Source organism: Mytilus edulis, chromosome 7 (genome assembly GCF_963676685.1).
Source record: "Mytilus edulis chromosome 7, xbMytEdul2.2, whole genome shotgun sequence".
Taxonomy (NCBI): domain Eukaryota; kingdom Metazoa; phylum Mollusca; class Bivalvia; order Mytilida; family Mytilidae; genus Mytilus; species Mytilus edulis.
Window position 1 is genome coordinate 90726657 of NC_092350.1, and position 22365 is coordinate 90749021.

General features: G+C 33.7%; 1 protein-coding gene across 1 annotated transcript in view; it reads left to right on the forward strand.

The window, feature by feature from the left end:
• LOC139483493 (uncharacterized) overlaps positions 1-22365 on the forward strand; it is a 90514-nt gene that overhangs the window by 59905 nt on the left and 8244 nt on the right. Inside the window, exons 6-11 of the mRNA XM_071267515.1 lie at positions 5503-5763; positions 7503-8054; positions 15298-15404; positions 15734-16187; positions 19382-20160; positions 21302-21332. Coding sequence (XP_071123616.1) covers positions 5503-5763; positions 7503-8054; positions 15298-15404; positions 15734-16187; positions 19382-20160; positions 21302-21332 — 2184 coding nt within the window. The remainder of the gene's footprint in view (positions 1-5502; positions 5764-7502; positions 8055-15297; positions 15405-15733; positions 16188-19381; positions 20161-21301; positions 21333-22365) is intronic.

Genomic DNA, 22365 nt, shown 5'->3' on the forward strand with positions numbered 1-22365 from the left:
CACCATTTATATTATTTCACGTGAAATTCACGTGAAATTTTTACGTGAAATTCATGTGAAATTCATGTGAAATTCACGTGAAATGAGATTCACGTAAAATTCACGTGAGCAAAATTTGGCTGTGTATTCTTGTCTTTGCAACGCCTCTGAAACCGCAAAACACAATTTCATGAAACTTTGTTTATAAGAAGGTCATACTATGTGGATGTGCATTTTTATAATAATGATTTAACTTATTTTAAGAAGATATGACCCCTTGACAAAACAATTGGGCCACCCGGCATATACTGCTGCACCAATGTATTATCACCACTCTAAACCATACCTAAGAATCAAGTGAGGAGCGCCTGGCCTTTGTTAGTCTTGTATGCTTTTTAACCGGATTTTTGTGACAAAAATGTCGGTTATTGATTTGGGGATGTACAGCGGGCAGGCGGGCGGGCGTCAATCAAATGTTGTCAGTGCATTAACTCATGAACCGTTCAACCAAAGCTTTTAAAATTTTAATATGTTGTTACTGACAACTAAATGAAGGTCAAGTTCAATAATGGCGATTTTGACTTTTACCGTTCAGGAGTTATGGTTCTTGAAAGATTGAAAAATGCAGTTTCCAGTCGTGTCCGTGCATTTTCTCATAAACCATTCGACCAAAGCTTCCCAAACTTTAATATGTTATTACCGATGACAAAATGGAGGTCATGTTCAGTAATGACGGTTTTGGCTTTTACCTTTCAGGAGTTATGGTTCTTGAAAGATTGAAAAATGGTGTTTCCAGTCGTGTCCGTGCATTTTCTCATAAACCATTCGACCAAAGCTTTTGAAATTTTTATATGTTGTTACTGATTACAAAATAGAGGTCAAGTTCAATAATGACGATTTTGACTTTTACCATTCAGGAGTTGTGGTTCTTGAAAGATCGTAAAATGGCGTTTCCATTCACGTTGTTGCATTTACTAATGAACCATTCAATCTAAGCTTTTCAAATTTTAATATGTTGATACTGACTACAAAATGGAGGTCAAATTTGATATTGACGATTTTCACTTTCAGCATTCATCAGTTATGGTTCTTGTGATATTGCCAGGACACAAATAAATGTTAATAAATCCGGTTTGCTGTTGTTGTGACAGCCTCTTGTTAATTCTAGTTTCTTTTATATATTTTGGAGTTTAGTATGACGTCCGTTATCACTGAACTATTATACATTTTTGTTTATGGGCCATTCGATCCACGCCTCTGGTAGCCATTGGTGGCCTTCGGCTGTTATCTGCTCTTTGGTCGGGTTTTTGTCTCTTTTACAATTTGATTTCAAATATTTTGGCCACGAGCATCACTGAAGAGACATGTAATGTCGAAATGCGCATCTGGTGCAAGAAAATTGATACCGTTAATTTTATTACACATTCCCTATTTCCATTCTTAATTTTATAAAAATTTCATCAAACGTTTTCGAAAATACGGACATACTTTATAGGTGTGCATATTGACAGGAAACTATTATTCAATGTTTTTTTTGTACAAGTTGCTCCTATGAACGTAGATTTAGCCATTGTTTACTACTGTTACAGTTTTCCAGCGAAAATCCTCTTTATTTGAACTAAACAACATAATTTTAATTATAATAATTCTATGAAACTTTTAGATACTAATTTGCATGTGCATAACAATAGGAAAACTCGATTCAATGCTTTTCAATTAGTTATTCCTCTTTGAATTTATGATTTTTACAGTCAGATACTACTGCAGAATTTTTGCAGCTCACCTCCTCTGAAATCATCCATTATGAATTATTTTGTAAATAATAAGGATATACAATATAGATGTGCAAATTGACAATAGATTGAGAGTAATTGTTTTTTGGGGTCAAATTCCTGACTTCTGTAAGAAAATGGTGGATCGAACCTGGTTTGATAGCTAGCTAAACTTCTCACTTCTTTATTAGTCCCATTAAATTTATATTTACAACAATGCGTGAACAAAACAAACAGACACAATAGGTAAAAATAGTTGATCACAATCCTCCGACAGTATCAAGCTTTAATTGTGTGTTCATCTCGGTGGTCGTATCAGGCTGCACTCAGCAAAGCATTATGTTTCTAGGAGTTAAACCCCTTGAATCAATCAAAGTTTGTCCCATGTTATGTCAGTTTTTCCCTCTGTCATGTATACTGTTCTTGCTAGATTTTTATGAACATCAAAATGGTTTATATGAGCAATGTCTTGGAAGAATTCGAAAAAATACAGTGCCGATCAATTATCTGTAAAATAGTTATGCCCCTTTGATACATTGATTATTTTGAAAACTGTCTCGTTAGTGCTCTACGTGTACAGTTCATGTCAGATTCGTATGAAACTTGTATCATTGATTTCTAGCCGTAATGACTTGAAAGAATTCAATAAAAACAGGGTCGTTCAGTTATTCAGTTATTATGCCCCTTAGAAACATCGATTATATGGATAATTGCATCATTGGCACTCTCGTGTGTACAATTCTTGCCAGATTAGTCAGAAACTTACACTATTAATTTTTATCACCAATGTTTTTGAAGAGTTACAAAAGCAGTACCGATCATGACCTATTTTGAAAGAGTTATACCATTTGGAAATATTAATTTTTGTGGAAAATTGCAATGTTTTTTTTACGTTAAACATGTTAAATGTTGCAGAGTTATCAAAAGAAGCATTGACTACATTATTGTTTTATACATTTTATTATTTTATTATTTTATTACATTCAAATTGAGAGACGTTTACAAATAAATAGTTACTTTCAACCCACCATTGCTTTTGAATATTGTACCAAGTCTGGAATATGGCAGTTGTTCGTTTCTATGTTTGTTGGCGTTTGTTTTTGTTATGCTTTAGTTGTTCCTTGGTTTTCCTATTATAATTGATATGTTTCCCTTGGTTTCAGCTTGTAACCTGGATTTGTTTTCGCTCAATCTATTTATGACTTTGAACAGCGATATACTACTGTTGTCTCTATTTATATTCTTCTTGTGGTTGTCAGATAATTTTAAGACATAAAGTCTAAAATATAGGCACAATGCTGGTACAGTGTAAAGAGTCCATGTATTATTTATTGTTCGTTTAGGCTTTTTTGCAATTCGGATATACGTTTGATAATGATTTAAATCAAATTTGATAACAGGAATTTGACAACTTATACTTTTTAATACGACCGCAAAAACTGAAAAAGTCAGCGTCGTCCGAATACTTTTAGTTTTCGCACTCTAACTTTAGTAAAAGTGAATAGAAATCTGTGAAATTTTGACACAAGGTTTATGATCACAAAAGAAAGGTTGGGATTGGTTTTGGGAGTTTTGGTCCCAACATTTTAGGAATTAGGGGTCAAAAAGGGCCCAAATAAGCATGTTTTTGGTTTTCGCACTATAACTTTAGTGTAAGTAAATAAAAATCTATGAAATTTTGACATAAGGTTTATTACCACGAAAGAAAGTTTGAGATTGATTTTGGGAGTTTTGGTTCCAACAGTTTAGGAATTACGGGCCAAAAAAGGGCCCAAATAAACATTATTCTTGGTTTTCGCACAATAACTTTAGTATAAGTATATAGAAATCAATGAAATTTAACACAAGGTTTATGACCACAAAAGAAAGGTTGGGATTGATTTTTGGGAGTTGAGGTCCGAACAGTTTAGGAATTAGGGGCCAAAAAGGGGCCCAAATAAGCATTTTTCTTGGTTTTCGCACCATAACTTTAGTATAAGTTAATAGAAATCTATGAAATTTAAACACAAGGTTTATGACCATAAAAGGAAGGTTGGGATTGATTTTGGGAGTTTTGGTCCCAACAGTTTAGGAATAAGGGGCCCAAAGGGTAAACTTTGTTTGATTTCAAAAAAAAAAAAATATTTGGGGTTCTTTGATATGCCGAATCTAACTGTGTATGTAGATTCTTAATTGTTGGTCCCGTTTTCAAATTGGTCTACTTTAAGGTCCAAAGGGTTCAAATTCAACTTAGTTTGATTTTAACAAAAAATGAATCGTTGGGGTTCTTCGATAAGCTGAGTCTAAAAATGTACTTAGATTTTTGATTATGGGTCCAGTTTTCAAGTTGGTCCAAATCAGGATCCAAAATTATCATATTAAGTATTGTGCAATAGCAAGAAATTTTCAATTGCATAGTATTCAGCAAAAGCAAGATATCTTCAATTGCACAGTATTGTGCAATAGCAAGCAATTTTCAATTGTACAGTATTGCGCAATAGCAAGAAATCTTCAATTGTACAGTATTTGGCAATGGCAAGTATTTTCAATTGCACAGTATTGCGCAATGGCAAGAAATATCTAATTGCACAATATTGTGCAATAGCAAGAAATTTTCAATATTCCTTTAAAATTTGAGTTATCTTTCTTTGTTCAGAATAGTAGTTGAATCAACTTAAAATCATTATTTTATACAATATACAATGTATATTCACTTTTACTACCAACTGATAAATTAAAACAATCTTTACCATTCAGTGATAACAAGCACTTTTTTACATTTTAATGATGTATTTAAATGAGTAGTTATTGTTAGGGGCAATTGGAAATTTGAATTGAGATCAGTTTTGGAATAAGGGAAAGGGGGGTGTGAATTTTTTTTTATTAATATTCAACAGCATAGTGAATTGCTCAAAGACAAACCAAAAAATTAAGTTCATTAGACCAAATTCATTCTGTGTCAGAAACCTATGCTGTGTCAACTATTTAATCACAATCCAAATTTAGAGCTGAATCCAGCTTGAATGTTGTGTCCATACTTGCCCCAACCGTTCAGGGTTCAACCTCTGCGGTCGTGTAAAGCTGCGCTCTGTGGAGCATCTGGTTATGTAATGCCTGTCAATATTCTATTTATAATTGATTTAAATTGATGTGATCAGTTGTATTGCCCATTTACGTATTTGTACATTGTAATTACCCCGACGTAGAAGAGAGGCATTTTGTTTTACAATTGTGTGTCGGTCGGTACGTACGTATGTCCGAAACTGGTTATATCGTTCTATAACTTTAGTTGGTTTAAAACAAATGGTATGAAACTTATACACAATACTTATTACCACAAAAACAACTTATACCTTTTTATGTAATGCCTGTCAATATTCTATTTATAATTGATTTATGTTGATGTGATCAGCTGTATGGCCAATTTGTGTATGTGTACATTGCAATGCGATATATCGTTTTAATGACCCCGACGTAGTAGAGAGGCATTTAGTTTTACAGTCGTGTTTTATATAGTTGGTTATATAGTTCCTTAAATTTAGTTTGCCTTAATCAAATGTTATGAATCTTATTACCCCAACATTCACATCCTTAAGAATTTGGGAAGCGTCACTTTTACCATTCTTGAGTTACGTTCCTTTATATTAACGTTAATATGAGTAAGGGCATTGTCTATGTTCCATGGATATATTCCCATTTATGTTATCCTCTTTTCCTCTGACACCGTTTTTTTTTATAATTTAAGTACAAAATATTTATTTATTTTTATCAGAATACAAAAACATGATGAAGAGGATAAAACAGTCTACCATGTTAAACCGTTTAAATCGTTTAACGGGTGAAGGTACCTACGAATCGTATGACATGCGCTGTATGGTAACTGGCCAGTTCGCCGTCGGAAAATCGACTCTGGTGAAGCTATTAGTTGGGGAAATCATTCCCGAAGGAAGACATCCTACAGATGGAATCTCTCTCCTTGAAGGTCGATGTGGTCTTGATGTCAAGACAAGAGAATGGGTTCTTATAAATCCAGGTAAGAGTTGAAATACACAAAATGTTTTGTTTTTGTCCTGTCGCATTGGGGGGAGCATTGAGCGTTGTCCGTCTGTTCGTCCGTCCGTAGATAATTTGAAGTTCAGAGGTATGTCCAAACTAAGTTTAAGTACTTTTTATTTAGTTTGCCTCCAATAAATGTTATGAAACTTACACACAATGGTTATTACCACATAACATAGATCATGAAGATCAAGGTTGAATGTTGGTGGCAACTGTTTGCTTTTTACAATTATGCTCTTAACAAATGAAAAAATTCCTGAATTTTATGGTTTCCATTCTCTAATTTCAGTTTGCCTCAACCAAATGTTACGTAATTTATGCACAATGCTTATAACCTTAAAATACTGATCAAGTTTGAATGTTGGTGTGTCATTTGGATTAAAGCTCTTCATCTTTTATATATACTTTGGATTGCAAATATTTTGGCCACGAGCATCACCGAAGAGACATGTATTGTCGAAATGCGCATCTGGTACAAGAAAAATTGGTACCGTTAATGTTATTATACCGTTCTATTCCTTTACAAATAATAACTAAACATTTTTTTTTATTAATACTTATTACTACAAAGCTGATCAATTTCAAATTTGTGTATCGTCGCTTCTACCGTTTTTGAGTTATGTCCATTTGTAACATTATATGGAAACGGGTCACCTTCCAAGTGCCATGGCCACATTTCCCCTTTATTTATAGAACTTCACTTTATCTCTGATAGAAAGGTCTCAAATTATTTACCTGTTTAAGGTCATCAGTTCGTCTTTCCTTCCTGTTCTTATCATCGCAACTCATCTGAAACCACAAAACATAAATTTCATAAAACTTCGTAGATAATAGTAATATAATACTATGTAGATGTTCATATCAACAGCAAATTATGCTACATTTTTTTTCTCCGAGAGATAAGTCCCTTTTAACTTAGGTTTTTGACCTAAATACACTCCTGCAACAGATTGCCACCACAACTCCTCTGAAACCGCATAGCAGAATTTCATTAAACTTTGTAGTTGACGGGGACTTAATATGTAGATATACAAATCCACAAAAACATTATGAGCTTACTTTTGTTAAAGTTATCAGTCTTTCAACTAAAAAATGTGATGAGATTTTGTTTGCCAATGACACAATGAGGGCAAACGGTATATGAGCGTCCTAACAAAGGTTCTTTACTGTTTATAGTAATGGCAATTACGACATAATTTCACAGAATCAAGAAATAGCACATGCAACATTTTTTTCTTCTTCTTTTTTCTGTATTTTACCAAGAAATGGACTTAGTTTTTTAACAATATTTCAATAAATGCAGACGCTGCAGGCGGAACACATAGTTCTATGTTCCTTACATACTTTAATTTTACAAGTTGTTTTCTGGTTTATTTTTTGGAGTAGGAGGGGATTGTATTTTTTTTATTATAATTTTTGTATCAGAAATATGTATAAGTAATGTACATACAAGGCAGAGATTTGTTACACGTTTTTGCATGGGTTGGGCGTCTTAAATTGATTGTTGGTGTTAGCCCTATTTTCAAGACTTTTCAACACCAAATCATCCTTCTTGGTTAGTGAAGCAGTCAAAACATTTTAGCATGTGTACAAAATGTACCCTTGTTTTCAATTTCATTTTTATCTCAGTGTAATTGGCTAGCACATCATATAAGCATTATCATATATTTATATCTTCTTATAATTCTATACAGTGGTGTTGGTTTTTTATTACAGGAACTTATAATGCAATGGACGGTGTATACACTAAGGTATTAATGACATCAAAAGAAGAGGAGGAACCCAATCCAAACAAAAAGTTAGACCAACCACAAGCATCAGATATTAGTCCTTCTAGAAGTAAAGATGATGACATGGATAATCCAGGTGTTCTACAGCAGTCACAAGCTGTGTCATGGCCTCTCCCATCAAACACATCAAGTAATATCTCCAACCAAACTCCAGCATCCCTGACGTTATCACCTCAGTCGTCCTCCGTTGTACCTCTATCAAGATATCAGCTGAAACAGAAAATGAAAGCAAAGATGACAAAAGATGAAATCAGAAAGCAAATGGAAAAAGTCCTTAAAAGTGGAAAATACAAAATGAAAGTTGGAAGACTCATCTTCTGGGACTTTGGTGGACAGTATGTCTATTATACAACACACCAGACCTTCATGACTTACAGAGCTTTGTTTCTGGTTGTATTTGATGGAAGCAAAGGATTACATGAACAGGTTCCTGATGTATTGTGTTTTCCTGGGCAGCATATGATACCAACCCCAGCAGGTAATACAGTAAAGGTGTTCATTACATGATTGACATATTCAGAAGTTTTACTTCCGTCTGCATAAATGTCTTTATACAGTCCTATTTGAGACACTTGCATATGATATCGAGATAAATCAGAAAATATCATTCAGTAAAGTGCCTATTATTTATCAGTATTGTTGAATTTAAAATCATTCTAAAACCCATCTTACATCTTTCACGGATTTAACATGCAAAGACCCGATGGATGGATAATTCTTTTTTAGCTCACCTGGCCCGAAGGAGTTATTGCTCTTTATAGTCAATTTTTAACCATTTTTCGTAAATCTTAGTTATCTTTTACAAAAATCTTCTCCTCTGAAACTACTGGGCCAAATTAAACCAAACTTGGCCACAATCATCATTGGGGTATCTAGTTTAAAATTGTGTCAGGTGACCCGTCCAACCAACCAAGATGGCCGCCATGGCTAAAAATAGATCATAGGGGTAAAATGCAGTTTTTGGCTTATCACTCAAAAACCAAAGTATTTAGAGCAAATCTGACCGGAGTAAAATTGTTTATCAGGTCAAGATCTATCTGCCCTGAAATTTTTAAATGAATTGGACAACCCGTTGATAGGTTGCTGCCCCTGAATTTGTAATTTTAAGGAAATTTTGCAGTTTTTGGATATTATCTTGAATATTATTATAGATAGAGATAAACTGTATACAGCAAAAATGTTCAGAACAGTAAGGTCTACAAATAAGTCAACAGGACCAAAATGGTCTGTTGACCCCTTTAGGAGTTATTGCCATTTATAGTCAATTTTTAACCATTTTTCGTAAATCTTAGTTATCTTTTACAAAAATCTTCTTTGAAACTAATGGGCCAAATTAAACCAAACTTGGCCAAAAGCATCATTTGGGTATCTAGTTTAAAAATTGTGTCCGGTGACCTGGCCAACCAACCAAGATGGCCGTCATGGCTAAAAATAGAACATAGGGGTAAAATGCAGTTTTTGGCTTATCACTCAAAAACCAAAGCATTTAGAGCAAATCTGACATGTGGTAAAATTGTTTATCAGGTCAAGATCTATCTGCAACAACAAAAGAGAGTTTTTAACGACCTCAGATGGCTATACAACCCTTGCACAATCAACTGAATTTTGCAGAAATCATTAATAGGATAGATTGCCCTTATATGATAATTTTTTATTACCTTTTTGGGTTTTTTTTGGCAAAGGGGGAGCTGGGGGGGGGGGGGTTGCGCAACAACTTCACAACTTCACAACTTTTTCATGACTTTGCATTTCTCGTTAGATAAATTTTACAAAATTCTCCCCTGAAACAACTGTCAAATTTAAACAAACTTGGTTTAAATCACCACTAGGATATCCACGGGACCACTGTGTATGATGACCCTGCCTGCCCACATGGCTGAAATAAAACATAGGTTTCAAACGCACGTTCTAGTATTATATCTCTGAAACTAAACGACAGTACAACAGTTGCATTTATCATGCATCAATTGTAAATAAAAATATCAGGTGAGCGACACAGGGTCCTTGGACCTTCTAGTTCATAAATTTAATGCAGATTTTGGCTTATAACTCAAAAACCAAAGCATTTAGAGGAAATCTAATGTAGTAAAAATGTTTATCAGGTCAAGATCTATCTGCCCTGTAATTTTCAGATGAATCGGTCAACCCGTTGTTGGGTTGCTGCCCCTGAATTGGTAATTTTGAGGAAATTTTGCCGTTTATGGTTATTATCTTGAATATTATTATAGATAGAGATAAACTGTAAACAGCAATTATGTTCAGCAAAGTTAGATTTACAAATAAGTCAACATGACATAAATAGTCAGTTGACCCCTTAAGGAGTTATTGCCCTTTATAGTCAATTTTTAACCATTTTTCATAAATCTAAGTAATCTTTTACAAAAATCTTCTCCTCTGAAACTAATGGGCCAAATTAATCCAAACTTGGCCACAATCATCTTTGGGGTATCTTGTCTAAAAAATGTGTGGCGTAACCCGGTCAACCAACCAAGATGGCCGCCACGGCTAAAAATAGAACATAGGGGTAAAATGCAGTTTTTGGCTTATAACTCAAAAACCAAAACATTTAGAGGAAATCTGAAAGGGGTAAAAATGTTTATCAGGTCAAAATCTATCTGCCCTGAAATTTTCAGATGAATCGATCAACCCGTTGGGTTGCTGCCCCTGAATTGGTAATTTTGAGGAATTTTGCTGTTTTTTGTTATTATCTTGAATATTATTATAGATAGAGATAAACTGTAACAGCAATAATGTTCATCAAAGTAAGATTTACAAATAAGTCAACATGACCGAAATGGTCAGTTGACCCCTTTAGGAGTTATTGCCCTTTATAGTCAATTTTTAACCATTTTTCGTAAATCTTAGTTATCTTTTACAAAAATCTTCTCCTCTGAAACTACTGGGCCAAATTAATTCAAACTTGGCCACAATCATCTTTGAGGTACCTTGTTTGAAAAATGTGTCCGATGACCTGGCTATCCAACCAAGATGGCTACCACGGCTAAAAATAGAACAGGGATAAAATGGAGTTTTTTGCTTATAACTCTGAAACCAAATCATTTAGAGGAAATCTGGCAATTAGTTAAATTGTTAATCAAGTCAATTTATATCTGCCCTGAAATATTCAAATGAATTGGACAACCGGTTGTTGGGTTGCTGCCCTCCAATGGTAATTTTTAAAGAAATTTTGCTGTTTTTGGTTATTATCTTGAATACTATTATAGATAGCAGTAAACTGTAAACAGCGATAATGTTCATCAAAGTAAGATCTACAAATAAGTCAACATGACCTAAATGGTCAATTGACCCCTTAAGGAGTTATTGCCCTTTATAGTCAATTTTTAACAATTTTCATTAATTTGGTAAATTTATGTAAATTTTTACCAAATATTTTTCTCTGTTACTTATAGGCAAAGTTCATTGTAGATATAATTGTAAGAAGCAAGAACGTTCACTAAAGTAAGAACTTCAAACACATCACCATCATCAAAATACAATTTTGTCATGAATCCATCTGTGTCCTTTGTTTAATATGCACATAGACCAAGGTGAGCGACACAGGCTCTTTAGAGCCTCTAGTTCGTAAATTTTAGTAATCTTTTACAAAAATCCTTTTCTCTGAAACTACTGGGCCAAATTTATCCAAACTTGGCCACAATCATCTTTGGGGTATCTTGTTTAAAAAAAGTGACCCGGCCATCTAACCAAGATGGCCGCCATAGCTTAAAATAGAACATAGGGGTAAAATGCAGTTTTTGGCTTATAACTCAAAAACCAAAGCATTAAGAGCAAATCTGACAGGGAGTAAAATAGTGTATCAGGTCAAGATCGATAGCTATCTGCCCTGAAACTGTCAGATGAATCGGACAACCCGTTGTTGGGTTGCTGCCCCTAAATTGGTAATTTTAAGGAAACTTTACTGTTTTGGGTTATAATCTTGAATATTATTATAGATAGAGATAAACTGTAAACAGCAATAATGTACAGCAAAGTAAGATTTACAAATAAGTCAGCTTGACTGAAATGGTCAATTGACCCCCTAAGGAGTTATTGTCCTTTATAGTCAATTTTTAACAATTTTCATAAAATTTGTAAATTTTTACTAACATTTTCCACTGAAACTACTGGGCCAAGTTCATTATAGATAGAGATAATTGTAAGCAGCAAGAATGTTCAGTAAAGTAAGATGTACACACACATCACCATCACCAAAACACAATTTTGTCATGAATCCATCTGCTTCCTTTGTTTAATATTCACATAGACCAAGGTGAGCGACACAGGCTCTTTAGAGCCTCTAGTTTTTAAAGTCCAAAGTCCAAAAAGTTGGATGCACTACATAACGAGAACATGTAAATGACAATGTTAATGATCAAAATCACATTTTCACTAAACAGTAGTTTTTTTTCGATTGTTGGGGACAAGTGGACATGAAGTCGGACACGTAGAATCATCATATTAAATGTTCGACGAGACAAGTGAAAAATCATTGATAAAAAAACATAAAACTTTCAAGACTAATTACAAACCCCTAAAACATGAACTATTTTTGTATTGCTCTAAATTAATGCTCGAAATACAGGGGTAATATGAAGGGTAGGCCAGGGACATCAATGATAAAACATGCTGACTGACGGAAGCTTTTCTATCAAGTGATAAACCTATAACACACTTTATTACTACTTTCACTATTATCACTACTAGGTAACATAAAAGCCCAAGGTAAGACTGTGCATATTATCTTGTGACCTACATCTAGAAATTGGCAATGAGGGTCGATTGAAAACAAAACTTTACCCGACAAAAGAGATGATTTCAGCTTTCCAATTGTGAACTTTTCATTCCCGTGCTTGCATTTCCTATCATGATTTTCTTGATAGAGGGTTGAAACTCGCAATGAAGCTATCAAACATAGAGTTCAAAATGGTGAAGTCAAAATCATCCCTATGTGAATTTTACGGATACCATCACGAGTTGGTTGACCATTATGGTATATCCGTTTCACAAATGATATCGGATATGGCTTTTACGTTGTAACTACAATCCCATTCCTTTTCATGAGTTAGACTATTTACCGGATTTGTTTTACTCAGCCATTAAAAAATAAACTAAACCTACAGACTTTGCCTCTTAATGTCAAAATGTCAGGTTATAATATATGCAACAGTAAAAACTAATAATCGCACTAGTCAAAATGCACCACTTGTAATCTTTTTGTATAAATAACATGTTGGAAATATTTCTTCACCATAGTATTTTTATCATAATCATTAGGGTCATTGGAAATTGACTGCTTTGTCCCTTGTATGACCCGTTACAAAGTTGTTGGGCCATATAGCTTTACCCTTCTCCATCATTCACTTATTTTGTCATGTTGTCATTCTGTCATTTCTTCATTCTTTCATTAATTTATATTTAATGCTTGATATGGTAAACTGAAAACAGCATAAATAGTTATTAAAGGTACCAGGATTATAATTTAATAAGCCAGGCGCCTGTTTCGTCTACATAAGACTCATTAGTGACGCTAAGATCAATAAGTAGAAAGTTGAAGAGCATTGAGGACCCAAAATTCAAAAAAGTGATGCCAAATACGGCTACGCTAATCTATTCCACAAATAAGAAAATTCTTTGTTCTTGCAACATTTAGAGTTTTGTTACAGAAAATTTATAAAAATGACCATATCATTGATATTCTGTTAACACCAAAGTGTTGACTACTAGGCTGGTGATACCCTCGGAGACGAAACGTCTGAATAACGATATATGTCTTTCATTGATGTTGACCTTAGACCTGTACCTGACAAACCTCAGAATCACGGTAAAATAACAGATTTTTAGTCAAAGCAGTCTTTAATTGGTAATGATCTTAGACCTGTATGTTACAAACCTCGGAATCAAGGTAAAATAACAGGTTTAATTCTGCAATGCAGTTTTTAACCAGATTTTTGTGACAAAAATGTCGGTTATTGAATTGGGGATGTACGGCGGTCGGGCGGGCGGGCGGTCGTGCGGTCTGGCAATCAAATGTTGTCCGTGCATTAACTCATGAACCGTTCAACCAAAGCTTTTAAAATTTTAATATGTTGTTACTGACAACTAAATGAAGGTCAAGTTCAATAATGGCGTTTACCGTTCAGGAGTTATGGTTCTTGAAAGATTGAAAAATGGAGTTTCCAGTCGTGTCAGTGCATTTACGCATGAACTGTTCTACCAAAGCTTCACTAATTTTAATATGTTGTTACTGATGACAAAATAGAGGCCAAGTTCAATAATGACGATTTTGACTTTTACCGTTCAGGAGTTATGGTTCTTGAAAGATTGAAAAATGGTGTTTTTAGTCGTGTCCGTGCATTTTCTCATGAACTATTCAACCAAAGCTTTTAAAATTTGTATATGTTGTTATTGATGACAAAATAGAGGTCAAGTTCAATAATGACGATTTTGACTTTTACCGTTCAGGAGTTATGGTTCTTCAAAGATTGTAAAATGGCGTTTCCATTCACGTTGTTGCATTTACTCATGAACCATTCAATCTAAGCTTTTCAAATTTTAATATGTTGTTACTGACAACTAAATGAAGGTCAAGTTCAATAATGGCGTTTACCGTTCAGGAGTTATGGTTCTTGAAAGATTGAAAAATGGAGTTTCCAGTCGTGTCAGTGCATTTACGCATGAACTGTTCTACCAAAGCTTCACTAATTTTAATATGTTGTTACTGATGACAAAATAGAGGCCAAGTTCAATAATGACGATTTTGACTTTTACCGTTCAGGAGTTATGGTTCTTGAAAGATTGAAAAATGGTGTTTTTAGTCGTGTCCGTGCATTTTCTCATGAACTATTCAACCAAAGCTTTTAAAATTTGTATATGTTGTTATTGATGACAAAATAGAGGTCAAGTTCAATAATGACGATTTTGACTTTTACCGTTCAGGAGTTATGGTTCTTCAAAGATTGTAAAATGGCGTTTCCATTCACGTTGTTGCATTTACTCATGAACCATTCAATCTAAGCTTTTCAAATTTTAATATGTTGATACTGATGACAAAATGGAGGTCAAACTTGATATTGACGATTTTCACTTTCACCATTCATCAGTAATGGTTCTTGTTATATTGCCAGGACACAAATAAATGTTAATAAATCCGGTTTGCTGTCGTTGTGACAGCCTCTTGTTTATTGATGATGACCTTAGACATGTTCGCGTTTTTTATAAAGCTGGGTTCAAATTCATATTAAAACAATTAACGATGTTTCATTGTTAATCTAACTACTTGCTAGATTAATCAACTTAATGCTTGATATGGCAAACTGAAAACAGCATAAATAGTTATGAAAGGTACCAGGATTATAATTTAATAAGCCAGATACGCATTTCATTTACTCGTTAAGACTCATCAGTGACGCTCAGATCGAACTAATTATAAAGTCAAACAAGTACAAAGTTGAAGAGCCTTGAGGACCTAAAATTCAAAAACGTTGTTCCAAACAATGCGAAGGTAATCTATTCCTGGGATATGATCATCCTTAGTTGTTTCGAAACATTTGGAGTTTCGTAACAGAGAATTTATAAAAATGACCATATCATTGATATTCTTGTCTTGACTACTGGACTGGTGATACCCTCAGGGACGACACGTCTAAACACAATATATGTCCGTGTTAGAGATGACCAGGGAAAGCACATTTTCACATAATTTTCATATGTTTCATTTTCAGTATTTTTACAACACTGGGTCAACTGTATCCTTACTTATTGTAAAGCAGTATATACAGGAATTCCTAAGATTTTATTTGTTGCAACTCATAAAGACAGAGTACCAAAGGTAAGGGAACAAAGTTATCTGATATATTAGCCTTTTTTCTAATACTATATGAAATAGTTCAACTATATCTATATCAATCTCAATATAATGTTATTCCATTAGATATTTATAAGTTTGGCAATCATCAGTTATGACCCTTTAATGATTTAATTAAGTTATAATCAGTAAACGGCTGGCTGTCAATTTTCCTGTCCTCATCAATGATTGTTCTTCAGAACTTTTTTTTTAGATTAATGGTATAGTGGTAAATTCCTTTTACATGAACTTAAGTATTGCATAGATTGTTCTTCACCATGAAATCTGATCACTCTCATGTACTTTCTTTAAAGGAGGAAATTGAAACACGGCGTACAGAGTTATATAGCGGAGTAGAAGAGTTATTCAAAGACCACGAAGGACGAGCACATCTGGTTATCAACAACAAAATATTTGTCAATGCCACAGACAACACAGATCCAGAGATCAATGTCCTAAAGAAAGCAATCACAGATCTTACCTTTCAACATCCATGTTGGGGAGAGTCAATGCCCAATGCCTCTGTTCCTCTTGAACTTGAGATTGCTAACCTGGTAGCAAACGGGAATCAAATATTGTCATTGTTGGAAGTTGAAGAATTAAATGCCATCAGCAAGGTGTCCGTCTTGTCAAAGGAAGAGCTCAGTGATTTCCTTCACTTTCAGCACTCACTTGGAAAGATGATCTATTTTGATACCCCACAGTTGAGAGGTTATGTGATCATAAGTCCGCTACTTCTGGTCGAAGTTATGAGATCGTTTGTTACAGGTACTATCTTATATAATATCAACATGTATACTCCGTGGTCATCAAACACTACCCGATGCCCATAGTACATGTCAATAATCTCTGAATCTTTTTATCGTCCGACGCCAAATATATGTCCAAACAATTCCATATTAACTATAAAAGATAAATACTTACAGTCATACAACTTGTTAAAACAATTATCGTACTCAGACTCAGAAATCATCCAATCAAGGAAAGTTTTTTTTGACTGAAATGCCTGAAATTAACACTTTTTTCCACAATCAAAGAAAAGAAAGAAAGAAAATGACGACACGTTCACCTGGTGGCAATTGCCACTACTTGATGTCAAACATGTTCTTCTATGAAACTACACAAACAGTTGCAACCAAATTTGAAATAAATGGTCAGTGAGGTATCTCTTCTTGATTGTGTTGGTGGGTTTTTTTCATTCCTGTCAGTAAATCAATGTACAGAAGCTGCCATGTCTAAGAACTTATCATAAGTAATAAATGTGTAAATGGCCTCAATATCTTGAAGTATTATACTGTAGATAGGGAAAATATAAGTAGATCAAACATGATCAGAACGTTAAGATCAGGACTCTCATAGAACAATTTGTTGTGCTTTTTTTCCATGAAAAAACAAGTTTTTAGTAAAAGTATGTTTTTACTGCATATTGCAATATAACAGATCTTCAATATAAGACCAACAATAACTTTATGCCAGTCCTGTTATCTCGGAAACTTTTTATAATAAGTACGTAGAAAAAAATCTACACACTATTGGAGCACCTTAATTAATTGTTTGTCTTATGGTAATATGTGGCGCGGACATAGATTCGTACCCTCCCTACAGTCAAACCAAATACATGAACATTGATATATTTCCTATGTCTCTCCTAAGAACGCAACATTTTAGAGTATGAGCTATGGCTAGTCGGCTCCGATTTAGAATAAATATCCGGCTAAGTTGAATCCTAACTTTTAAATTAATATCTTTAAAAATATTAAAAATACAATTTCTCTTATAAGATGAACCACACAATTTGTAAATTAAAACAGAACACGTAAATCAAATATCATTGATAAATTACTTTCATAAACTAAAATGTTAAATAACTAAATTACCGAACATCAACGAAATTCAAATTAGAAATCTTTTACGCTGTTCTGCTGTACTATTTCGTAGATCTGTTTAGTAGATTTTTTGTCTCCCGTTTTGACACTGTTATGTTTACTAATTCGTAGATCTGTTTAGTAGATTTTTGTCTCCCGTTTTGACACTGTTCTGTTGTACTAATTCGTAGATCTGTTTAGTAGATTTTTGTCTCCCGTTTTCACACTGTTCTGTTGTACTAATTCGTAGATCTGTAGATTTTTGTCTCCCGTTTTCACACTGTTCTGTTGTACTAATTCGTAGATCTGTAGATTTTTGTCTCCCGTTTTCACACTGTTCTGTTGTACTAATTCGTAGATCTGTTTAGTAGATTTTTGTCTCCCGTTTTCACACTGTTCTGTTGTACTAATTCGTAGATCTGTTTAGTAGACTTTTGTCTCCCGTTTTTGCACTGTTCTGTTGTACTGATTCGTAGATCTGTTTAGTAGATTTTTGTCTCCCGTTTTATCACTGTTCTGTTGTACTAATTCGTAGATCTGTTAAGTAGATTTTTGTCTCCCGTTTTCACACTGTTCTGTTGTACTAAGTCGTAGATCCGTTTAGTAGATTTTTGTCTCTCGTTTTCACAATGTTCTGTTTTACTGATTCGTAGATCTGTAGATTTTTGTCTCCCGTTTTCTCACTGTTCTGTTGTACTTATTCGTAGATCTGTTTAGTAGATTTTTGTCTCCCATTTTCACACTGTTCTGTTGTACTAATTCGTAGATCTGTTTAGTAGATTTTTGTCTCGCGTTTTCACACTGTTCTGTTGTACTAATTCGTAGATATGTAGATTGTTGTGTCCCGTTTTCACACTTTTCTGTTGTACTAGTTCGTAGACCTGTTTAGTAGATTTTTGTTTCCCGTTTTCACACTGTTCTGTTGTACTAATTCGTAGATCTGTTTAGTAGATTTTTGTCTCCCGTTTTCGCACTGTTCTGTTGTGCTAATTCGTAGATCTGTTTAGCAGTTTTTTGTCTCCCGTTTTCACACTGTTCTGTTGTACTGATTCGTAGATCTGTTTAGTAGATTTTTGTCTCCCCGTTTTCACACTGTTCTGTTGTTTGTTTTCTTCATATTCAATCGTCATCATTTAACTTTTACAAAACATTTTCGACTATGAAACTTCTCAGCAAAGCTTTACCAAACTTCATAGTCATCATAAGGGTATCTAGTTTAAAACAGGTATAATGACCTTGTCAAACTTCATAGTCATCATAAGAGTATCTAGTTTAAAACAGGTATAATGACCTTGTCAAACTTCATAGTCATCATAAGAGTATCTAGTTTAAAACAGGTATAATGACCTTGTCAAACTTCATAGTCATCATAAGAGTATCTAGTTTAAAACAGGTATAATGACCTTGTCAAACTTCATAGTCATCATAAGAGTATCTAGTTTAAAACAGGTATAATGACCTTGTCAAACTTCATAGTCATCATAAGAGTATCTAGTTTAAAACAGGTATAATGACCTTGTCAAACTTCATAGTCATCATAAGGGTATCTAGTTTAAAACAGGTATAATGACCTTGTCAAACTTCATAGTCATCATAAGAGTATCTAGTTTAAAACAGGTATAATGACCTTGTCAATCATTCAATATGGAAGATAGAACATAGGCATGAAATGCAAATGTTCGTTTATTGTCATGAATATAATAAAATACAAAAAATCTGAAAATTTGAAATTATCAAAAGGTTGAGATCAATTAATAAGCTGTCTGTTAGCAGCAACACTGTCAGGCAACTTCTGATAGAAGTTATTGACCTTTAATTCCGAATGCTACAAGTCTTTTGTTTTATATTTTTTCCTATTCAGTTAAAAACGTTAAAAAAGATGGAAATGAAAAAACCGGATATGATCAGCAATACAAGATCTTCAAATAAGTCATTTTTCCGAAATCGTTAGTGAAGTCTTTAGAAAGGCCAAGGAATCATAGTGACCTAAAACGATTCATTTTTAAAATACCGTTTTGTGTTATAGGCTATTTTTTGCTATTGTAAGATACTTTTAATACTATTTTTGATTATCAATTGATATTTTTCACTTAACAGATATTGCCTTTTGGCCGAAGAAAGGTCTCATACGAAATACTTTTGAAAGGATGTCAGAAAGTGGAATAGTACAAAGAAAAGAGCTTTATCTTATTTGGGAACAAAAGCACTTCAAGAAACTATCACCCTACAAAGAGTTCATATTTGATATGCTCATCCATCTTGATATTCTATCAGAGCAGCGAAGATATGATATTACTACGGGGAGTCGATTACCAGTGGAAAACTTCTTTGTTCCCTGTATGCTTACTCAAAGAAATGACACACGATTCATGACCCATGAATGCACACCAGAGAAAGCCATCAGTCTAGCTTTTGTTTTCAAAGGGACAATAATACCACCAGCCTTACCAAACCGTCTCATTAGCGCATGTCTAAGTATGTGGACCGTGAAGACATATGAAGGAAAACAACTCCTGTTTTCAGGGTTCATTGGATTATCATTCGATAAAGCACATACTATTGTTGTCTGTGTTGAAGGTAACAGGATTTTGCTCTACGTAGTCCACGAAACCTCCAATGGAATGATCGTACTAGATATTGCCACTGGTATTAAGGAATGTCTGTTTACAACATTAGAGAGAATCTCAGAGTTCTATAAGTCCACAGTCCATGTCTCCTCTGGCAGCCAAAAACTACCCTTCCACATTGAATATGCATGCTCCATGTTAGAATGTTACATCAACGAAGAGGCAGCATTCACAACTGATGAATGGATCTGTGATAAACATAAGATCATACATACTAAAGACAAGTGGAATATTTGGAATCAAGATCAGGTAAATTAGAACTATTAAGTTGATATTATATAATACAATCTTGAATCAAATTAAACAGTGATGTTTGCTTCTGCAATCTCCAAAAATAGAAAACAAGATGTTAAATCAAATAAAACAACGGTTAACATTTCTAACACACAAGATAAAATCCAGTGTAACTGATATCTCACAAGATAAAATCCAGTGTAGCTGATATCTGACAAGATAAAATCCAGTGTAACTAATATCTGACAAGATACAATCAAGTGTAACTGATCAGACAAGAACATTTACGTGTTATTTATCTGACAAGGAATTATAAAAAATACCCGGAAGTTTCTCCATGTATGACTGATGGAAAATAAAATGTGATCTTTACTAATTTAAAGATGAAAGAAGTCTTTTTTTAAGTTTATAATGTAGCAGTTTTAATGTTTTTTTTTACATTTAGGTCAAATAATATAAGCTAAATGGTCTGTTGACTTTTTTTTTCAATTTGAACCATATCATGTTTACTGTTGAATCAAATAGAATGTGGAAGGTAAAATGCCTAATACAGTAACTACAAAACTAACCACACGATATTGAGAGGCACCATACAGACCAACAAGTGACAGGTGTTTATGCAATATAAATGGGTCATGACAAACAATACTACGGTCTATAAGTACCCCACACAATCCTTATTTCGTAAATATAAAATAACAAACTTGAAGTATTAACTGGACTCGACAGGTTCCAAAATATGAACAATTGAAAGGCTAAACAATTTTTATGTTGAAAAGCAGTGAACATCTAATATTCCATAAAGTTGTGAGAAGTTGAAAACAAGAACATTTGAAAGAAAATAGTCTGCACAGTAGCTTGATTTTTTGAAATATTTTGTTAATGAGTCGACAACGAGATCCCTATGTATACTTTATATGTTACATGCCATTGTTTGGCACATACAGGCGGTGAGCCCTCATATTATAACATATATGACTAATCGTTTTGTTTTTATCACTCTGAAACAATTCTATATATTTCAGTTCAAATTAACAGACAATGCTAACAATTTTACCATCAGTAAACTATGAATACATTAATTCTTAACCTCAGACTGTTGTATCCATTGTTTTTTGTAAAAACTGATTTTTGTATCAACCAATATTTTTTTCAGACAAAAAAAGAATGTGAAATAAACTGTCAAGGTAAATAGTACAGAATAACTACATACTAATGTAAACATATATTGTAAATAGTTTTTATACGTCCGTTTATGGGACTTATTATGGTAAAATGTTGTCTGTCGTCACATGTTGGACAATAACTCAAAAACGTCTTAATCAATTTTGCATGAATCGTTATTGAATTGTTTATAGCTATTGACACCCCCTTTTATCTAGATTTTAGGTTTCCGAGTTATTGGGTTTTATTTTATTCATCAAGAAGTGAGATTTTTCAGTTTTAGGACAATTACTCAAAACACTTTCATTAATTTGCAAAAAACTTTGATGAATTATTTATATCTATTTATGTTTGCACGCAATATTAAGGCGTTTGAAGCAGAATGAAAAAACACCAACCCCTCAGTCGAGTGTCCTAGCAGGAGTAACGAATTTTATATTGGAATTCAGACTCCTTATTGAGGACAGTGTATGACTTGCACATGTGATATATTGGTAATGAATAGGCTCTGTTGTTTGCTTTAATCTGCATATTTTTTTTTAAAATATTTGCAAACAATTGGTTTTACTGTTTCTTGGAATAAAACAATTAAATGACTTACTGCATTAATCAGACTGATGTATCTGATTTCTAATGATTGATTTAGTTATTCAAATAAAATTGTCAATCCTAGTCATTTAAGGGAAAATAACTGAAAGAATTACTTTTTGTAGACCTGAGACTTTTGTCTCCGAAAGCTCGATATAAATATCGTGATCAAAAGGCGGAGGATACTTTGGCAGATTGGCTAGCTTCTGGAGATCTGGATGCTTCACTTTTTGTATATAAATACCTCATTGGCCTTGAAATGGTTCAGTGTCTACTTGCAAAAAAGATAAATTTGTATTAATGGTAATTTCTGTCTAAATATAAGTAATATGCCAACTATTAGTACATGTAGTATGTGCATACCTTACAATGTCATCATGCTCGTCAGACAGTTTCCACTCCACTTTAACTAGACCTCATTTCATGGATCAGTGAACAAGATTAAGTTTTTGTGGTCAAGTTCGTATC